A 21,186-nucleotide genomic window follows, 5' to 3' on the forward strand; every position below is an offset into this window, starting at 1 on the left:
TTCCAAAAATGGCATATGATAGTCCACGTTTTTGGAGAATAAAAAGAAGTTCCATAAATTGCATATGTAAGTCCACGTTTTTGGAGAAGAGAAAGGAATTCTTGAAACTAGCATTTGATAATCCACATTTATTGGGAAGATTAAGAAATTTCAAAATTTGCATATGATAGTCCACGTTTTTGGAGAAGGGAAAGAAATTCCTGAAGTTGCATATAATAGTCCATGTGTTTTGGAGGAGAGAAAGAAATTCCATAAACTGCATATGATAGTCCATGTTTTTTGATAAGAGAAAGAATTTCCATAAATTACATATGATAGTCCATGTTTTTTGAGAAGGGAAAGAAATTCTTAAAACTTGTATGTGATATTCCACGTTTATGAAGAAGGGAAAGAAATTCCAAAAATTGCATATGATAGTCGTTGTTTTTGGAGAAGGGATAAAAATTCCTGAAATTGCATATGATAGTCCATGTTTTTGTGAGGAGAGAATGAAATTCCAAAAATTGCATATGATAGTCCACGTTTTTACAGAAGAGAAATAAATTCCATAAAGTACATATGATAGTCCATGTTTTTTTTAGAAGGGAAAGAAATTCTTGAAACTTGCATGTGATATTCCAAGTTTATGAAGAAGGGAAAGAAATTCCAAAAATTGCATATGATAGTCCATGTTTTTGGTAAAGGGATAGAAATTCCTGAAATTGCATATGATAGTCCATGTTTTTTGGAGGAGAGGAAGAAATTCCAAAAATTGCATATGATAGTCCATGTTTTTGGAGAAGAGTAAGAAATTCCATAAATTACATATGATAATTCATGCTTTAGGAGAAGGGAAAGGAATTCTTGAAACATCCATGTGATAGTCCATGTTTATGAAGAAGGTAAAGAAATTCCCATAATTGCACATGATAGTCCACGTTTTTGGAGAAGGGATAGAAATTTTTGAAATTGCATATGATAGTCCATGTTTTTGGGAGGAGAGAAAGAAATTCCAAAAATCGCATATGATAGTCCACGTTTTTGGAGAAGAGAAATAAATTCCATCAATTACATATGATAGTCCACGTTTTTGGAGAAGGGAAAGGAATTCTTGAAACTTGCATAAGATTGACCTCATGTATGGAGAAGGAAAAGAAATTCCAAAAATTGCATATGATAGTCCACGTTTTTGAAGAAGGGATAGTATTTCTTTAAATTGCATGTGATAGTCCATGTTTTTGGAGAAGAGAAAGAAATTCCAAAAATTGCATATGATAGGCCACTTTTTGGAGATTGGATAGAAATTCCTGAAATTGCATATGATAGTCCATGTTTTTTGGAGGAGAGAAAGAAATTCCAAAAATTGCATATGATATTCCACGTTTTTGAAGAAGAGAAAGAAATTTCATAAATTACATATGATAGTCAGCGTTTTTGGAGAAGGGAAAGAAATTTTTGTAACTTGCATATGATAGTCCACATTTATGGAGAAGGGAAAGAAATTCCAAAAATGGCATATGATAGTCCACGTTTTCAACTATCTACCCAATACTAAAAAGTAGCCCAAAATTACAAAACTAACCTTCCACTCCAAATCTTTAACACTAACAAAAGGACATTCATGTAATTAACAAATACAAAATTCATCCATGCCATTTGGTTGCGTTCTATTGGTCAGTGCTTTCAATTTTTGTACTTTTCCATTATACTTTTCAGAATTCCTCATTTCCCTCCAACAAATATAGTCTGAACAGTCTCTCTGCAAACATCACCCTCTTTCTCATCTTTTCGCAACCGGAGAGAGATTCAACCGCGCAGAGAACTTTCTGTACCAAACACCACCCTCTTTCTCCAAACATCAACAACACCAGGTATGAACGATTCAGATTCTTCACGCAATATCACCCTCTTTCTCCAAACCAAGAAACGCTTCTTTCAACATCTATCGTTTCCCAAAATCTTGGTTCTAACCTTTTTTTTTTGTGTTTGCTTTTACTCTTATATCTTATACCTTTGTTTGGAGATAACATGGTTTGCAATAGATGGTATTTGTGTTTTTGCTCTTCCTATTGATCTTTCTTTGCTGTTATTTATGCTTCCTCGAGTTTTATCTTTCAACATCTTTTGTAAGCCAGTATATTCGTTCTAACCTTTTTTGGGATTTTGCTGTTAATCTTACTTCTTATACCTTTGTTTGGATCTAGCCATGGCTGTGTTTTTGCTCTTGCTATTTAAGTTTATATTTATAATAGAATCAGGCTCAAGTTTTCATTTTTACCACAGGAAGGATGTCAAGGCAGCCCATTCTGATCAAGGATCTGGTCAAGGGGAACCAAGTGTGGAAAATGTGCATTAGAGTAGTTGATTTGTGGGTTGTTATTGAAAAAAATGGTGATAAACATCTGGAAGCCGTGATTCAAGATGGACAGGTATAGTTGTTACTAACTCTTAACATTTTTAAAACTTAACAGACATCAAATCTATTTGTTTTCATTTCAGCCTTTTCATAGTTCTTTATGTTCATATGAACTTAATGTACAATCCTACTTTATGGTTGTTGTTTATGCATTTGCCAGGGTGATAAGATCCATGTAATAACTCGGAGCAGGGACTTCCCAGATTGGGTTGAAGCTGTCAAGGAGCATGAGACGTATAATCTATATAACGGGGAGCCAGTTGAAAATGATGTTCCTCTAAAGGTGTGTTGTAACCCACTCAAGCTCATCTTTAATGGAGGCACTACCATGACCAAAGTGGCTATACCGGAAATACCTGCTCATAAATTCAGTTTCTTTCCTATTGAGAAGTTCCTCAAGGGTGACTACAAACATAACATGTTGTATGGTAAGCTATACTAACTTTAACCACTGTTAAGTCTGTGTTCATTTTCTCCTGGTTTTTTTTCATTTCTCATGTATTGCTATAGCTAAGTTTATATACTATTCACTCGGTTGTTTTGGTTATCACTGATGTTATTTTTGTGTTCATACCCTGCAGATGTTATTTTAGTTTTAATAACTCGGTTTCAACATCAATTAACTATTATGTGATTTGCCTAAATTGCTATTAGAATCAATGTAATATAATGTTGCTGTTAGCATACAGATTATCATACACTTTCTTAGCCTACATTTTTGGGGAATCAGTATGTGTTTAAATATATAATACCAATGTTTCAGCACCTTTTATTTTAGGTTACTCTTTATGTGTTTCATTTAATTGATTAGATGAGAATAATATTCTAAATGTCTCTCCTTTCATAATCTAAAGATGCAGTTATACAATTTTTTTATCTAAAGTTGTACCAATCTAATATCATAATATTCATTCAATTTATTTCAGTTACGTTTTCAGTTCATTCTACTTCCAAAATATGTTACTTAGTATATTTCAACTGGCTCATACATATAGTTGTTTCTGCAAATTGTGTGCACTTGCAAATTGTAACATCTCCCAAATACATATCTTGGCAAGACTGATCGTATATAATTCATTGGGGTGACTTACAACTATTATACTCACTAGCTTGTCTACATTTGCTTTTACTGAGTATTTTTTTTATTTGAAGGATTTGTTGAGATTGTAAAAACATGGGGTAACTAATTCTGGTGCCAAGGGTTTTGGTCTTCATGGTGGTACGAGTCAGAGCCATGGAGGTAAGTACAAAAGCCTTCAAAAATCAAGTTACCTTTTCTTTATTTATTACAAAGTGTGCACTTTATTCTATTTGCCTATTTGTAAATATATCTTCTTCAAATGTTAGCCTGTTTGTAAATATATTAGGCTCTTAGTTTTATTGTCTGTTGTGCATAAGATTATAGCCAAAAACCTATTTCCAGCATTTCAAATTTTAGCTTTATCTTTTGTACAAACAGGCTGTCACAACCATAATGATAAAAGGTATATGCATTGAAAAGAGCATATTGTGATACACTACTGCATCCTTTCATGTCTGATCTAAGCCGTTTCAAGTACAACCTCCCTATCTTTTGGGAAAAACCTAGAGAAATGTATCAACTCAGCATTAAATGCTGTTAGGAGGATAACACGGTATAGGCATTTGGTTTTGCAGGTTGGACTGTTTTTTCCATGTCCAAATTATACTAACTTCAACTGTACTTTACATATATCCTTTTTATTTTCGAATAATGTTATGCTGAAAGGCAAAGAAACTTTATTTTGCATTGGAACTATAATAATAAAGTATGGTCTATCCCTCCCTGCGGATATGCAGCAGGCTGAAATTACTTTTCCATCATTTTTTTGAGAAGCATACACTAAGCTGTCACCTCTACCTTAAATGCTTGGAGCCCTAATACAAGCAAAGTCAATACATAGAGCATAGACTATACCTTTTTCCATGTCCAAAGTTTAATGTGATGGCAGTATTGCATTACAAGGGATACAGTATACCTCATTTGTAAAATATTTTAACCATGGTTTTTAAACTTTAACAAACCTAACACACAAGACTACTACTACTGTCCTTAATTTCCTGGACCAAAAACATTTAGCAAATATAATTAGATTAGGGACCTAAATCATTGGGTGTAGAAATGTAATTGCTGTAATAAAATATTTTAACTGCAGGTCACATTTGGTAATAATAAGACTAAATTAAAGTGGAACTTGACCAAGGCCTGAAACGATGAAGAATATGGGATGCTTGTCTTGCAAGTGATGATACATCTCCATTAGTGACTATATTTGATACTATCTTCAAAAGGTAAACTGTCCTGTTCATGTCTAAACTAATCTAAAAACAATATTTGAACTGGAACAAATTGAAAGATATCAACAATGTTAAGTACCTAGATTTGTTTGTGGAGGGACCTCTAAAGATTTGGCATTTATGGCCAGCTATTCTTCCATTATCAATATGTGAATAACCTGATATTGTAAAGGCAAAATAGAATGTTATTTGAGGATAAGATTGTCTCATAGCATGAGTATAACGAAGATTTTAATTGCCCAGGTTGTAGAAAAGAAATTATAATACTTGAATGCAGTACCTTAGATTGAATATGAGCATAGGGTTTGTTCTTAACTGCTGGAAATAATGCTTGGAAGTTATATATGGAAAATGGTTTAGAAACATCTCATAGAGGGCATTATATACTGAGGTGCTTGAAGTACAACAACACAATTAATTCAGGTGGTTGAACACATTTATGGTTGAACAACACCTTAATATTTATTGCATGTTACTATGTCTTTGTGTATTATCTCCCATTGCTGAATTTAATGCTTGGTTTGTGTTGTTGTCAATAACAGCATAATGTAGTATACTAACAATAAAATTATGGTATACCTATGCCCTCAAATATAGTTGCCCAATGTTGTGTGTCTGTCTTATTTGATAAAATTTAAACATAATGTATGCGAAACGTCTTTTATTATTAACAAGGCCATTAACCGGATGACAACGCTATTTTGTTGCCTATTGTAGACATCTTTTTCCATCCATTCATGGACCCTGTTGACCCAATTGGCTCAGCCAAAAAGGCAAGAGCAAGAAGATCGTTGCTCTTGAGAGACTTGCGTTCCAAGCGTCAAAAATATTGTGGTCCACAACAACTACATGGCGATAGAATGATGAATACTCCAGTGTCAATTACACCTAGGCAACCTTTGAACGAATTGACTCCGTCACTACGAAACAGTTATGCAGTAAATCCGTCCGGTAAACAGCCTATGATCTTAACTCCACGTGATGCCGGTTCAGAACCTAGCATATCAAGACATGCTTTTAGGACAAATCTTAGCACCTACCAAATAGGAGGTTTGGGAACAAATCTATTCTCAAAATTTGCGGGAATTTCTGCGGAAAAGGAGAACGAATCCTTTACTCCTTCATCATTGGTCAATTTAAAAGAACGGTCACCCTCTCATGAAATGGAGGTCCTTAGAACTGGATGTTCTTCTAATGTACACACGTGAGTTACCTGCCTTTCAATTTTCACATCTATTTAGCATTTCCATCGATTTAATGTATGTAGCTTATATGTATGCCTTACATTTGCACCGCAATAATATCTTATAATCACCCTGTTCAATCTCAACACTAATTTTAAGCATGTATAGCAATGACCATATCACTGTATTACAATCTCTCCAATGAATGAGGTTGCACATTGTGAGCTTCATTCAAGCATATCTATTCACCTACCACCAATGAGAGATTGATTGACAATGTCAGCAGGTGCCCACCAAGTTCCAGACCACGTCGGGGTAGGCCTAAAAATGGATATGGTGTTCCAAATATTGCTAGGAACTTGACCAGGAAGTTCCCTGATCTCGCAAGTACAAACACTGCTACGCCGGCCTCTACTCTCGACGGAAATGAACAAACCAGGTAAATGCATCCCTTGCTGTACATAGTGTCCAAGTGTGTTCACTATATTTGGAATTTAATTATATGGATGTAATGTTTATCAACAGTGCTGCCATTTAAGTTTATCTAAGTTTAAAAGCATGTTTTCTTTGCCCATGACAGCAATCCAGCTCTGTACACACTTAATGGGAGAGATGCTAATGCTAATTTTGTGCTTTCAACTCAGCCAGTCCAGATTTCGTCTGATCTAAACAATGCATCGTCTTCCGGAAGAAAACCACGGTATAATTCAAACACAATACCGAAATGGTTACAAGTACTAACGAGTGGTAACACACTTCATGGTTAAACAAATATTGAAACTTAACCATACTTAATTAGTCATAGAGTATGGAGAGTTTTTTTTTAAGATATGCCTGAAATATAGTGGAAAGGAACTAATCTGTATCTTATTTACTTCATTTTGAATGCACAGAAGTACTCCCATCCCTAAACGATCTAGGGGCAGGCCTAGAAAACAATTGAGCGAGATTCCATGTCCGCCGTCGAATTTCAATAGGCCGTTCACGTTCCAAAGCATTGGTGTGGCATCTTCCAAAGCAAATGACCAACCTAATACAAGGTACCAAACATGAGAGATCTTATTATTCCATTAATGTGGCCACCTATTCACTATTTAATCATTTTTTACACCAGTTATGTCAATACACCATTGGTCACGCCTCTGCAAATACCCAGTGTTAGAAACCAGCCTGTTTGTCGCGAAGTGCCGCCACTTACACAGTCCACACACACTCACCATTGTAGCTCGGAGCCAACGTGTCCGATTTTTACACCTACGGTTAATATGGATTTTAATAGCGACTCGGACCAAGATAGCGACTACGACCCTTTTGCAGGTATGTTTAATACTTCGTTGTATCACTCAATGCTAACATTCAGTTTACATTTACATAACAGTTAGATTCCTCATTTCATACTTGCCTAAAAACCTGTGTATTTTCGTTATAGCATATCATTCCGAAGATGAAATCTGTTCAGATACCGACGAGCATGAGGCACCTTTTACAATCCATGGCTATGTTACCGGAATTGAGGATGGTACGTCGTTAATCCATAAAGATAGGTACATACTTTAGGATAGTAAACCATTTTAATTTTCAAGAATCTAATTTTTACATGGATTGGTAATGTGTAGAATATTACGATATCGGTTCACCTCTTATCGAATGTCGTTATTGTAAAGCAATGATGTGGTATCAAGAGAGGATGCACAAAAGTACCCACTCTGCTAACCCGAAGTTTATGATGTGCCGTGGGAACGGAAAAGTTGAACTACCACTGCTAAGACAGCCTCCGGAACCACTTGCAACACTTCAGTTTGATCACGAAAGTATTGTTAGTCGGAAGTTTCAACAACAAATCCGACTATACAATATGATGTTTGCATTCACATCACCGGGAGCAAGGTTGGACAATCGTTTTAACAACGGACGTGGCCCTCCAATACTAAGGATACAAGGTCAAACGTGTCATCGCATCGGAAGTATGTTACCTCCTCAAGGAAGTAAACCAAAGTTCGCTCAGTTATATATTTATGACACCGAAAATGAGGTGGAAAACAGAATGCATCATCTAAGGTAAACTCCACCCACAATTCACTTTCTTGGTTCTAAAATAGTTACTTATACTGTACTGGGCAGTTTTATTACATAAATAATTTGTTTAAGTTTTTAAGAATCCTTTTTCTCATGTGAAGGAACAAAGAGAACATTGATCCTTTGGTTGTCAATCAACTGTCCAACATGTTGTATGAATACAATCCACATGCTAAGATATTTCAAATGGCAAGACAATGGTTGAATAGCGGGGAACCTCAGAACCTAAAACTGCGACTAATTTCTAATCGGTCTACCGATGGCAGAGTGTATAACCAGCCAACTGTTAGTGAAGTTGCAGCCTTGGTTATTGGAGATATTGACACGGCAGAAATGAGGGATATAATTATGCAAACTAGAGGAGGAGGACTTCAAAGAATCAACGAACTCCATGCATCTTACATGGCTTACCAATATCCGTTGATTTTTCCGTATGGTGAGGATGGCTATGGACCCGATGTAGCCCATAGGTCCCTGCCAGTCAATGAAAACAGCATCAGAAATAGGCTCACGATTCGCGAATGGCTGGCCTTTCGCATTCAAACCAGATCAAAATAAGCTAAGACTTTGTTATCTTCTAGACGGCTGTTCCAGCAATTTCTGGTAGATGGTTACACTATGTTGGAGTCCGAGAAACTAGAATGGCTGCACAAAAATCAACCAAAGCTACGAGTGTCCAAGTACAATTCTTTGCATCAAGAAGGCGACCAAAGTCAAGCTCCAGGTTTAAGCATAGGTAAACGAGTGGTGTTGCCTTCGTCCTTTGTTGGCGGTCGTAGGTTTATGGATCAACTGTACTACGATGGAATGGCTATATGCAGTAAAGTTGGATTTCCAGATTTGTTTATTACTTTTACCTGTAACCCAAATTGGCCTGAGATTCAAAGGGTTCTTGGTCCTCTGCATTTGAATCCTCAAGATCGACCAGATATCATTTCTAGAGTCTTCAAAATCAAGTTTGATCAATTGCTTTCAGATTTGACCAAAAAAGGTGTTCTTGGAAAAGTGCTTGCTTGTAAGTTATTTATCCCCGTCTACTTTGTTTTGATTATAATGAATCTAAGTGATTTGATAAGTTTTGATGACATAGTATTAAACCAACTCTTCTACTTTATGTTCTACTTTGAATTTATTATACTATTTCTAACAGTAAAATTAACTCTTGCATCACGGTTCATTGTAGATATGTACACCATTGAATTTCAAAAAAGAGGATTGCCTCATGCCCATATATTAATCTTCTTGCACCCTTCAAACAAATATCCAAGACCGGAAGACATTGACAAGATCATTAGTGCTGAAGTGCCCGATCCCGAAACACAACCTCGGCTGTACAATTTGGTCAAAGCTCACATGGTTCACGGTCCTTGTGGTTTGGCAAATCTCAAGTCACCTTGTATGAAAGATGGGAGGTGCACAAAGTTTTACCCTAAGAAATTCCAAAGTACAACAATAGTGGACCAAGAAGGCTACCCGGTTTATAGGAGAAGAAACAACGGACACACCATTCAAAAGAAAGACATCATTTTTCATAGTGGTCATGTTGTTCCTCACAATCCAAGTCTGTTGTTGAAATACGAAGCCCACATCAACATGGAATGGTGCAATCAAAACACTTCCATCAAATACCTTTTCAAATATATTAATAAAGGGTCCGATAGAATTTCGGCAATCATACAAGGCCAAGACAAAAACAACGTTGACGAGATCAAACAATATTTGGATTGTCGATACATCTCCCCAAGTGAAGCATGTTGGCGGATATTTTCTTATACTATACATGGCAGGAAACCAGCCGTAGAAAGATTGTTTTTTCACATGGAAGGTGAAAACTCCGTGTACTACAAAGACTACGAGCAGGTTGGTGATGTGTTGCTCAAACCAAGTGTAACGGAGTCCATGTTTACGGCTTGGTTTGAGGCAAACAAAATTTATGAGGAAGCAAGATTACTAACTTATGGTGACTTTGTTTCTAAATTTGTTTATCACAAACGAAGTCGAAGTTGGAAACCAAGAAAGCGAGGATATACCATTGGTCGATTGATTTAGGTTCCGCAATCCACTGGCGAGTTGTTTTATTTAAGGATGATGCTTACCGTCAAGAAAGGTCCGTTATGCTATAAAGACATCAAAACGGTTGATGGTAAGATCTGCAAAACTTTTAGAGATGCATGCTTTGCGATGGGGTTTTTACAAGATGATCGTGAATTTGTCGAGGCAATCAAAGAGGCGCATCTTTGGGGTTCGGGTCCTTTTTTACGCAAACTATTTGTGACAATGTTGCTTTCGGCATCCATGAATCGACCTGAACATGTTTGGAGAAAGACTTGGAGATATTTATCAGATGGCATTCTTTATGATCAACGGTTATTAGCAAGAGATCAAGGTATTTTATCTTACTATATTTGTGATATTTTTTCATTAGTTGCCCTGCTGTTGCAAGTGCTATCTAATACTGTCCATAGTTCCTATTCAGGCATATTGTCCATGTTTGGAGTATGAAACCAGTTCTGTAATTTATGGAAAATAACAGTAATAAAATTCAAATCAGTTTAATATTCTCGCTTTCAATAAAAGGAGTTATCCAGTAGAGTTTTTCATTCCAAGCTTAGCGGTTTAGCAACGATTTCCAACAATTAATTTTATGACATTATTGCATAATATACCTTGCTGGCACCCATGCTAATTAACATATTCCTCATACCTATGTTACATTTTCATTATATGTGCATATATATAGCTTTAGGATGACAAATGCATGCTGTTACAGTACTCGGAGGTAGCAGTGGTTTTGACTATTTCCAAAGATATATGCTAAGGGCTAAGCAAATTAAATGCTAATATTTTTTCATATAGCTTCATTATTTATACATTAGAGGATTTATATAGATATCACTATTGACTTATATTTGATAATAGTTAATATTTCCTTATATTTGCATGATGTTCATAAAATAGTATTACTTCCCTTTTTTTATGATAGGTTTGACCATGAGCGATGCCGAGCTAAAGGAACGGACACTAATGGCTATTGAAATACTATTGCAAAATAATAACCGTAGTTTGAAGGACTTCAAACCAATGCCAGTTCCAAAAGAGGATGTCATTTTCTTTACCGGAAACAGATTACTTTATGATGAACGTCAATATGATGTTGTTGAACAACAACAAATTTTTGAACATTCGTCCGCTTCTTTTACAGGTAATAAGACTCACGTTTTACAACAATTTTGAATAGTTTAACTCTTCAATTTAATTAACAAAACTGTTTGGACACATCTCTTATACATAGATGAACAAAGAGGAATTTTCGAGGAAATCATGGATGCTGTTGAGAAGCAGCAAGGTGGTGTTTTTTTTCTGTATGGCTACGGTGGGACTGGTAAGACCTTTATGTGGAAAACTTTATCAGCAGCACTTAGGTCTAAGAAAAAAATTGTCTTGCCTGTTGCTTCAAGTGGGATTGCAAGTTTGTTGTTACCAGGTGGAAGGACAGCTCATTCTAGATTTAAGATTCCAGTTCCTACTTTAGAAAATTCTATTTGCAACATTGAAAAAAAAGATGATCTTGCTGAGCTTCTAAAGATGACAGATTTAATTATATGGGATGAGGCTCCTATGGCTAATAAATTTTGCTTTGAATCTCTCGACAAATCCTTGAGAGATATTATGAGTGGAATCCCACATGCATCTAGGAAAGTTTTTGGTGGTAAGGTTGTTGTGTTTGGTGGTGACTTCAGACAAATACTCCCAGTTATACCAAGAGGAACTAGATCAGACATTATCCATGCAACAATAATTGCTTCTTATATCTGGGATCATTGTAAGGTCTTGAGGCTTACAAAGAACATGCGCTTGCAAACTGGTGATAATGCTTCTTCTACAGCTGATGACATAAGGAGCTTTTCTGAGTGGATTTTAAAAATTGGAGATGGGACCATGTGTGAGCCAAATGATGGTTATGCTGATATTTGTATTCCAGATGAGTTCTTAATTTCTAAATTTTCTGATCCCATCAAGGAAATTGTTGAAGATACATACCCTGATCTCATTCATAATTATCTTGATTCCAATTTTCTACAAAGTCGTGCGATCTTAGCTTCAACAATTGAAGTTGTTGATGATATCAACCAATATATCACAAATCTGCTTCCAGGTATATAAATATCACTTAGTTCATTTTGTTTAATTTAATTGTTAACACCTTTATATATGTGTTACAAATTTAGTATGCCAATCATTGTAACTAAATTTTGGTCTTTGGTAACTGTTGTAGGAGAAGAAAAAGAATACTTTAGTAGTGATTCTATTGATAAATCTGATGCAACTAGCTTTGATGCATATGAGCATGTCACACCTGAATTCCTAAATGCTCTCAAAACTTCGGGATTGCCTAACCATTCAATCAAGTTGAAAGTTGGTGCCACTATTATGTTAATGCGCAATCTAGATCAGTCTGAAGGATTGTGCAATGGTACAAGGTTAACTGTAACCAGGCTTGCTAATCATGTCATTGAAGCTAAGATCATTTCAGGTGATGTCATTCACCTCATTTTAGAGTTTCATGCTACAGCCATATTTTGGTTTCAACCAAACTTGCAAATTAATGTATTGACATTATAGCTCCTTCATGTGTTATAACTTTGTAATAACTGATTATATCCTATTAGAAATATGATTTTGATTTGATAACGTTATTGTTCCATTTGTTTTTATTTTTTTTTTGGAATTTGGCATATCTTACAAATATTACCCGTGCGGCAGCACGGGTTTGTTACTAGTTGGAGAATAAAAAGAAGTTCCATAAATTGCATATGTAAGTCCACGTTTTTGGAGAAGAGAAAGGAATTCTTGAAACTAGCATTTGATAATCCACATTTATGGAGAAGATTAAGAAATTTCAAAATTTGCATATGATAGTCCACGTTTTTGGAGAAGGGAAAGAAATTCCTTAAATTGCATATAATAGTCCATGTTTTTTGGAGGAGAGAAAGAAATTCCATAAACTGCATATAATAGTCCATGTTTTATGATAAGAGAAAGAATTTCCATAAATTACATATGATAGTCCATGTTTTTTGAGAAGGGAAAGAAATTATTGAAACTTGCATGTGATATTTCACGTTTATAAAGAAGGGAAGGAAATTCCAAAAATTGCATATGACAGTCCTGGTTTTTGGAGAAGGGATAGAAATTCCTCAAATTGCATATGATAGTCCATGTTTTTTGGAGGAGAGAATGAAATTCCAAAAATTGCATATGATAGTCCACGTTTTTGGAGAAGAGAAATAAATTCCATAAATTACATATGATAGTCCATGTTTTTTGAGGGGAAAGAAATTCTTGAAGCTTGCATGTTATATTCCACGTTTATGAAGATGGGAAAGAAATTCCAAAAATTGCATATGCTAGTCCATGTTTTTTGTAAAGGGATAGAAATTCCTGAAATTGCATATGATAGTCCATGTCTTTTGGAGGAGAGGAAGAAATTCCAAAAATTGCATATGATAGTCCATGTTTTTGGAGAAGAGAAAGAAATTCCATAAATTACATATGATACTCCATGTTTTAGGAGTAGGGAAAGGAATTCTTGAAACATCCATGTGATTGTCAATGTTTATGAAGAAGGTAAAGAAATTCCCATAATTGCATATGATAGTCCACGTTTTTGGAGAAGGGATAGAAATTTTTGAAATTGCATATGATAGTCCATGTTTTTGGGAGGAGAGAAAGAAATTCCAAAAATTGCATTTGATAGTCCACGTTTTTGGAGAAGAGAAATAAATTCCATAAATTACATATGATAGTCCACGTTTTTGGAGACGGGAAAGGAATTCTTGAAACTTGCATAAGATAGTCCACATGTATGGAGAAGGAAATGAAATTTCAAAAATTGCATATGATAGTCCACATTTTTGAAGAAGGGATAGTATTTCTTTAAATTGCATATGATAGTCCATGTTTTTGGAGAAGAGAAAGAAATTCCAAAAATTGCATATGATAGTCCTGGTTTTTGGAGATTGGATAGAAATTCCTGAAATTGCATATGATAGTCCATGTTTTTTGGAGGAGAGAAAGAAATTCCAAAAATTGCATATGATATTCCACGTTTTTGAAGAAGAGAAAGAAATTTCATAAATTACATATGATAGTCAGCGTTTTTGGAGAAGGGAAAGAAATTTTTGTAACTTGCATATGATAGTCCACATTTATGGAGAAGGGAAAGAAATTCCAAAAATGGCATATGATAGTCCATGTTTTTGGAGAATAAAAAGAAGTTCCATAAATTGCATATGTAAGTCCACGTTTTTGGAGAAGAGAAAGGAATTCTTGAAACTAGCATTTGATAATCCACATTTATGGAGAAGATTAAGAAATTTCAAAATTTGCAGATGATAGTCCATGTTTTTGGAGAATAAAAAGAAGTTCCATAAATTGCTTATGTAAGTCCACGTTTTTGGAGAAGAGAAAGGAATTCTTGAAACTAGCATTTGATAATCCACATTTATGGAAAAGATTAAGAATTTTGAAAATTTGCATATGATAGTCCACGTTTTTGGAGAAGGGAAAGAATTTTCTAAAATTGCATATAATAGTCCATGTTTTTTGGAGGAAAGAAAGAAATTCCATAAACTGCATATGATAGTCTATGTTTTTTGATAAGAGAAAGAATTTCTATAAATTACATATGATAGTCCATGTTTTTTGAGAAGGGAAAGAAATTATTGAAACTTGCATGTGATATTCCACGTTTATGAAGAAGGGAAAGAAATTCCAAAAATTGCATATGATAGTCCTGGTTTTTGGAGAAGGGATAGAAATTCCTGAAATTGCATATGATAGTCTATGTTTTTTGGAGGAGAGAAAGAAATTCCAAAAATTGCATATGATATTCCACGTTTTTGAAGAAGAGAAAGAAATTTCATAAATTACATATGATAGTCAGCGTTTTTGGAGAAGGGAAAGAAATTTTTGTAACTTGCATATGATAGTCCACATTTATGGAGAAGGGAAAGAAATTCCAAAAATGGCATATGATAGTCCATGTTTTTGGAGAATAAAAATAAGTTCTATAAATGGCATAAGCAAGTCCACGTGTTTGGAGAAGAGAAAGGAATTCTTGAAACTAGCATTTGATAATCCACATTTATGGAGAAGATTAAGAAATTTCAAAATTTGCAGATGATAGTCCATGTTTTTGGAGAATAAAAAGAAGTTCCATAAATTGCTTATGTAAGTCCACGTTTTTGGAGAAGAGAAAGGAATTCTTGAAACTAGCATTTGATAATCCACATTTATGGAAAAGATTAAGAAATTTCAAAATTTGCATATGATAGTCCACGTTTTTGGAGAAGGGAAAGAAATTCTTGAAATTGCATATAATAGTCCATGTTTTTTGGAGGAAAGAAAGAAATTCCATAAACTGCATATGATAGTCTATGTTTTTTGATAAGAGAAAGAATTTCTATAAATTACACATGATAGTCCATGTTTTTTGAGAAGGAAAAGAAATTATTGAAACTTGCATGTGATATTCCACGTTTATGAAGAAGGGAAAGAAATTCCAAAAATTGCATATGATAGTCCTGGTTTTTGGAGAAGGGATAGAAATTCCTGAAATTGCATATGATAGTCCATGTTTTTTGGAGGAGAGAAAGAAATTCCAAAAATTGCATACGATATTCCACGTTTTTGAAGAAGAGAAAGAAATTTCATAAATTACATATGATAGTCAGCGTTTTTGGAGAAGGGAACGAAATTTTTGTAACTTGCATATGATAGTCCACATTTATGGAGAAGGGAAAGAAATTCCAAAAATGGCATATGATAGTCCACGTTTTTGGAGAATAAAAAGAAGTTCCATAAATTGCATATGTAAGTCCACGTTTTTGGAGAAGAGAAAGGAATTCTTGAAACTAGCTGTTATACCCCAAAATTTGCCCGCATCTTTTTTCAAGAAAACTCCAATCTGAAAATTAAGAGTCTCATATAATCATGGATTTTTATTTCAACAAATATCCTGACATATGAAACACTTAGTTTTTAGAATTTTTCTTATACAGTAATTTGGCTTGCAGTTGAATTTATTCTTACGCAAACGCCAAATACTGTTTATTACTTCACACATGCTATTTATTTATTTACAGATAAATAGTACTGACACAATTGGTACAGAGTTAAATCTTTTTGCAGGCGCAGAATCAGGAAACTCAGACTGAACTGGTAACAAGTAGATTATTATTATCTTTTGTTTCCCACTAATTTTTGTACTATATTCCATTATTTTCAAAAATCTTTTCAAATCTCTTTTTCAAAAATCAAATCTCTCTTTTTCCCAACACTATCATCCACTTTCTTTCAAATCTTACTTTCACTCAAATTTTCCTTTTGTACGGAATCACATCATTCCCCAACGTCTCTATCCTTCTTTCCATTCTATAAATACCTCTCATTTTCTTCTATAAAATCTCACATCAAATTCTAACTCATCTTTCAAATTCCTACCTCATATCTATTTTCTCTTCTTCCCTGACAAGAATGGCAAAGTGGATAGAGACACTGTTTCTTACAGTCATCACCATTGCTACGGTGATCATGACTTTCTTCTGCCTGCATAGTCCTGAAGAGTGTGGACCTGCAATGGTTGCACTCCCAATCATCTACATGTTATTGTTCATAGCATGGGTCATTAATCGTCATTCTTAAAATTTGCCGTATTTCTTATTTCTTAAATGTACCGTTTATTCGTCGTACTGTTCAATATAGTATGTAATATTTGTACTGTCAGTATTAAATGTTGTACTATTTGTCATAATATTTCTTAATTACTAAGATAATATTTTGTGTGTTTTCTGCCAGTCAAATATTCCTATTTCTGTGCATTAAATGATTTTCAGGGTTATTATCGGTAATTTTGCCCGCATACCGTAAATATTAGTTATTTATTATGTCTATGTTTTTAACAGGTCATGTAAATAAACTTTCATTTTTCACATAAAACATAAAACATAAAACAAAAACAAAAAAAAAGAAAATTAACTTTGACTGTTGATTTTTCACTCTAACTGCTACCTGAACAGTCAGTCGACAGCCAAACTGCTGGCAGTACAATTCTCAGTGTTTTGTACCATCAATCAAATCAATCTTTCACAATTAAAAATTCCAAGATCTTTTGTGCTAGAAGTCTTCTGAATATCACGCGATTAGCAGAAACTCAACACTGCACAAAAATCAGGTACGTTTAACTGTCTCCTACACAAACATTCCCTAATCAGGGTTTTTCTTGTTTTTACAGGAGCAACAAGTTTTTGAGAGCTCAAATGGATTTCATACACATCCATATATCTCAAAGTACCATCATACAAATTTTCAAACTTCAATTCACTCAGACGCACCGTCAGCAGCTCAAACAGTCAACAGACGACCCGTTTGACCAAAAAAGTCAACAGACAGTCAAAAATGAAATTTTTTGTCAAAGTCCATATTTTGTCAAAGGATTCATCATTTGATCATTGGATGATCATAATTCATCAAGGAAAGATCAAAAATCAACAAAACTCTAAGATTCAAAATTAGGGTTTTTGCCTGAAAAGTCAACTCAACTTTGACTGATCATAACTCTCTCATCCTTCATCCAAAAAATTCAAACCAAAGCTCATCTTGAAGGAAATTCAATTATCTTTCAAATGCCATTGATCCCATGGTCATTGGATTCACCATTTGAAAAATATGATCAAAGACATTACAGGTCATTTTCAAAGTCAACAAAAAGACACTTTTTTCAAAAGGACACACAAGGAGCATCAAAAATCATTTTGACATGAGACCAAAGACATTGGTTAGAGGACTCTTTGAGGTTTCTAAAAAGTGCAAGATCTCCTTCATATGACAAAAATTGAAGGATTTACACCTTGTTGAAGTTGGCTAAATTTTGGGAAAATGCATGAAATCAACATTGCTCAAAAATGTATTTTTTCCAAATGGGGCCAAGTTTTCAGCATTCAAACATCATTTCAATGATGATATGGGCCTCCCACGACCAAGACTAAGCCCACACCTTTTTTTATCCATTTTTGGCATAATTTTGTCTTATTTTAAGATTAAATTAAAAGAAAAATGGATGGATAAATGGTAGCTTAACTTCCAAGCATGACTCACCCAAGGAATCTCTACCTTTCTGCAGAGAATTGAAGAGCAAGGCAGGTGCATTGAAGGCAAGGGGACTTGGTCAAGAATTCAAAGCTTTTTTAATATTAAAATATGCAAGATTTCAACAAAGGCAACTAGTTGCATATTAGCTTCAATTCTAAGCACTCAATGCTTATAAATAAGCTATCATAGTTCAGTAACAAAAGGAGGGCAAGTTCAGAAGCAAAGCTTAGCTCATACACACTTGTAATCACTTGAAAAGTTTCAAAGAAAATTCAAATTCGAATTTGCAATTTCAGTCCATTTCAATACAAACTAAGCATTCAGACACCTTCCTTGAACATCACTGAAACTATCCCAATCAGTTACAAGCCTTGAAGCTCACTGAATCGAGCTATACAGGTCCAAATTTGTTCAAACTAAAATCAATTCGTATCTGGTTATTCACACATGCTTACCAAGATGTAAACATACTATTAAGTTTGGTTTGAGGTGTAGATCATTTCTGGAAACTTAATTGAAGTTTGAACACGTATAAACGAAACTACCATTTTAGGGTTCATAGCTTCAAAATTAGGGCTTTCCAAATTAGGCAAAATTAGAGGTTCTAAATAGTACCATTAGATTCGTATGGACAAAACGAGTTGAATGGTACCATCGCGCCAAATTTATTTGCTTGTTTACCCCTATTCGTTATTTTGCAGAATTAGGGCTCACTTACTATAGCGCTTTTTTACAAAAGCGCTGTTAAAGGCCTTGTCTGAAGGTTGAAGACGAAGACGTGTCTTCCTCCTATTGGTTCAGCAGCGCGGGTACTTTTTTAAACTTTCCACTAATCCAGTGTTTTGCAGGTGTAACGTATACCACGTGCCTCAATTTCTGGACCACCTGATCTTGCTTAACAGCTCATCCAACGCTTCAGAACGCGCGTGCACATCATACTCCCTCAATCAAACCACACAGGATCAGTATCCTTTTATTTTCTATTTTATTTTCTATTTTATTTTAATTTCTTTGTTAAATTAATTAAAAATAGTTTTAAAAATCCAAAAAATACACAAAAAATATTTTTACACTTCTAAAATAATATATTATTTTCTGAAATAAAAATATTTTATTTTTCTTTAAAATTTCAATATTTTGCATAATTAATTAGTATATATTTATATATTTGCTTTTTAATTATTCTAACCAATCAAAAAATCATAAAAAAATTTGTTCTTTATATAAAATATTGTTTATATATTATAAACTAATTTTGTACATATTTTGAATAATTTTATTTTTAAGTTTTAATTATTTGTATAATTATTTACATAATTATGTTTTAATTAACTTAAATCAATTCCAAAAATTCCAAAAAAAATTAGTTTTGTTTAAAATTAATTAACAAATATTTTGTACATATTTTAAACTTAATTTCTAGGTTTAAATCTATTTTCATCTTTTTCTTCATTTTAATTTAATTAATCATGCATTAATTATAATTAAAATCAATCATAAAAATCCAAAAACAGGCCTTTTATTTTCCTTGCAATTTAAATTCCTAGATAAATGTATAGGATGTAAAATTCATGTAAATAGGCTAGTTTACATTTCCTGCACAATCGATGTAATAGCGTAGATTTACTTTCCGCACTTTACATTTCCGCATTTTAATTTCCAGCAAATATAAACTGCGTGTATGTCAAAGATAAAATTGAACCGTTAGATCACTGACTTCAAAGATAAAATATCTGAATACAAACACAATCGCACTTGCACCTCTTAAGGTAATCCCTTCTCATTCTTTTCAAAATCAAAGTCAAAATTCTACCATTTTGAGTACAAAATCGAACCTTGCGTTTATATCCGGTGAAAGGAAAGATTTTTAAAGGAAATAGGATAAAGACCTTACAACTCAGGGTAGACCTCCTAGTTTGCTTGCTCAAATCAAAACAAACAAAATTCTCATACACTGCTGTTTTTTTCAAAACAAAACTTTCCAAAAAGACAATACTTTGTATACATCCAAACACGGATTATTACAAAGTTAACGTTCTTTTCAAAATATCTTTCGAAAGATAAACAAGCATTTTGTATACATCAACACACGGATCATTACAAAATTCAATTCACAAAAGTATTTGAAACCACATATGAGCATTCTAAAGCAATTGAAAAGTGATCGAAAAACAAGTGAGCTAAGCAAACTTAAGAGCCCATGGATAACCATGGATACAAAGGGTGCTAACACCTTCCCTTTGTATAACCTACCCCCTTACCCAGAATTTCTTAAAGGTCTTTTTTCTGTTTCTTTTATAAACCTTTCCTTCATTGGATAAAATAAAAGGTCGGTGGCGACTCTGTGAATTTTCAAAATGCGAAAGCATTAAGCGATAAAAAAGAGTCAGTTCACGTATCTCTACAGATCAGAGGTATGGCCCGGGATTAAAAAATCGGAGGTCCACAGAACTGGCGACTCTGCTGGGGATACACTTTCAAAAACAAAAATGTTTTCAATAGGGGTTACCTTAAGAGAATAGATCACTTCGATGTTTTCAATTGATTGACTTGATTGCTCTATTTTTCAAAGGTTTGTTTGGGTATTTTGCTTGTGTGAAAGATTCTAACCCGAATCTCGAGATACCTTAAGTATATGACAATAGACCAAGGAAACTGTACGGCATGTACCGATACGGTTGAGCTGGTAGTCATCATTAGTGCGATACTTTGGTTTATACTGATGTCCCTTGAAAACGATCAAGGAGTATATTAGGCTTCCGAAATATCATTAAACACTAATTTGTCTTAGAACCTTTTTATTTGAACTTGACTTGTGGCCTATTAAGTGGCTAGCTTTGAAATTGATCGAAGTTAGTTATCCTCGAGGAATATTTTGATCGGCCGCTCGAGCGTCGTATTGAGATGTTACTTCCAAGGATCATAGAACCCGAATGCAATTCCAGGACAGGTTTTAACCAACTCAACTTCAGTGGGGAGGGTATCACCTATCAGCTCCATGCAGGCCTTTAAACCTAAGGCTATTGTTTGATTTGTCTTTGTGTGCCACATGTTTGCATCATA

The 21,186-nt window shown here is 34.2% G+C and overlaps 1 protein-coding gene across 1 annotated transcript; it reads left to right on the forward strand.

Moving 5' to 3' along the window:
* Positions 1–2,324: 2,324 nt before the first annotated feature.
* On the forward strand, positions 2,325–10,020 carry LOC131613143 (uncharacterized). The gene is made up of 12 exons (XM_058884838.1): positions 2,325–2,408; positions 2,556–2,823; positions 5,429–5,915; positions 6,182–6,334; positions 6,476–6,595; positions 6,789–6,935; positions 7,010–7,212; positions 7,325–7,414; positions 7,512–7,953; positions 8,073–8,441; positions 8,553–8,986; positions 9,122–10,020. Exons 1-12 carry the CDS (start codon positions 2,325–2,327, stop codon positions 10,018–10,020), a joined length of 3,696 nt encoding a protein of 1,231 aa, XP_058740821.1.
* The last annotated feature ends 11,166 nt before the right edge of the window (positions 10,021–21,186 follow it).

Source organism: Vicia villosa, linkage group LG6 (genome assembly GCF_029867415.1).
Source record: "Vicia villosa cultivar HV-30 ecotype Madison, WI linkage group LG6, Vvil1.0, whole genome shotgun sequence".
NCBI lineage: Eukaryota > Viridiplantae > Streptophyta > Magnoliopsida > Fabales > Fabaceae > Vicia > Vicia villosa.

Coding starts and splice junctions, on each gene's coding strand:
- LOC131613143 (XM_058884838.1), top strand. CDS start 2,325: ATGTGCATTAGAGTAGTTGATTTGTGGGTTGTTATTGAAAAAAATGGT. Junction 6,936..7,009: donor AATGACCAACCTAATACAAG/GTACCAAACATG, acceptor TTTTTACACCAG/TTATGTCAATACACCATTGG. Junction 8,987..9,121: donor TCTTGGAAAAGTGCTTGCTT/GTAAGTTATTTA, acceptor TATTTCTAACAG/TAAAATTAACTCTTGCATCA.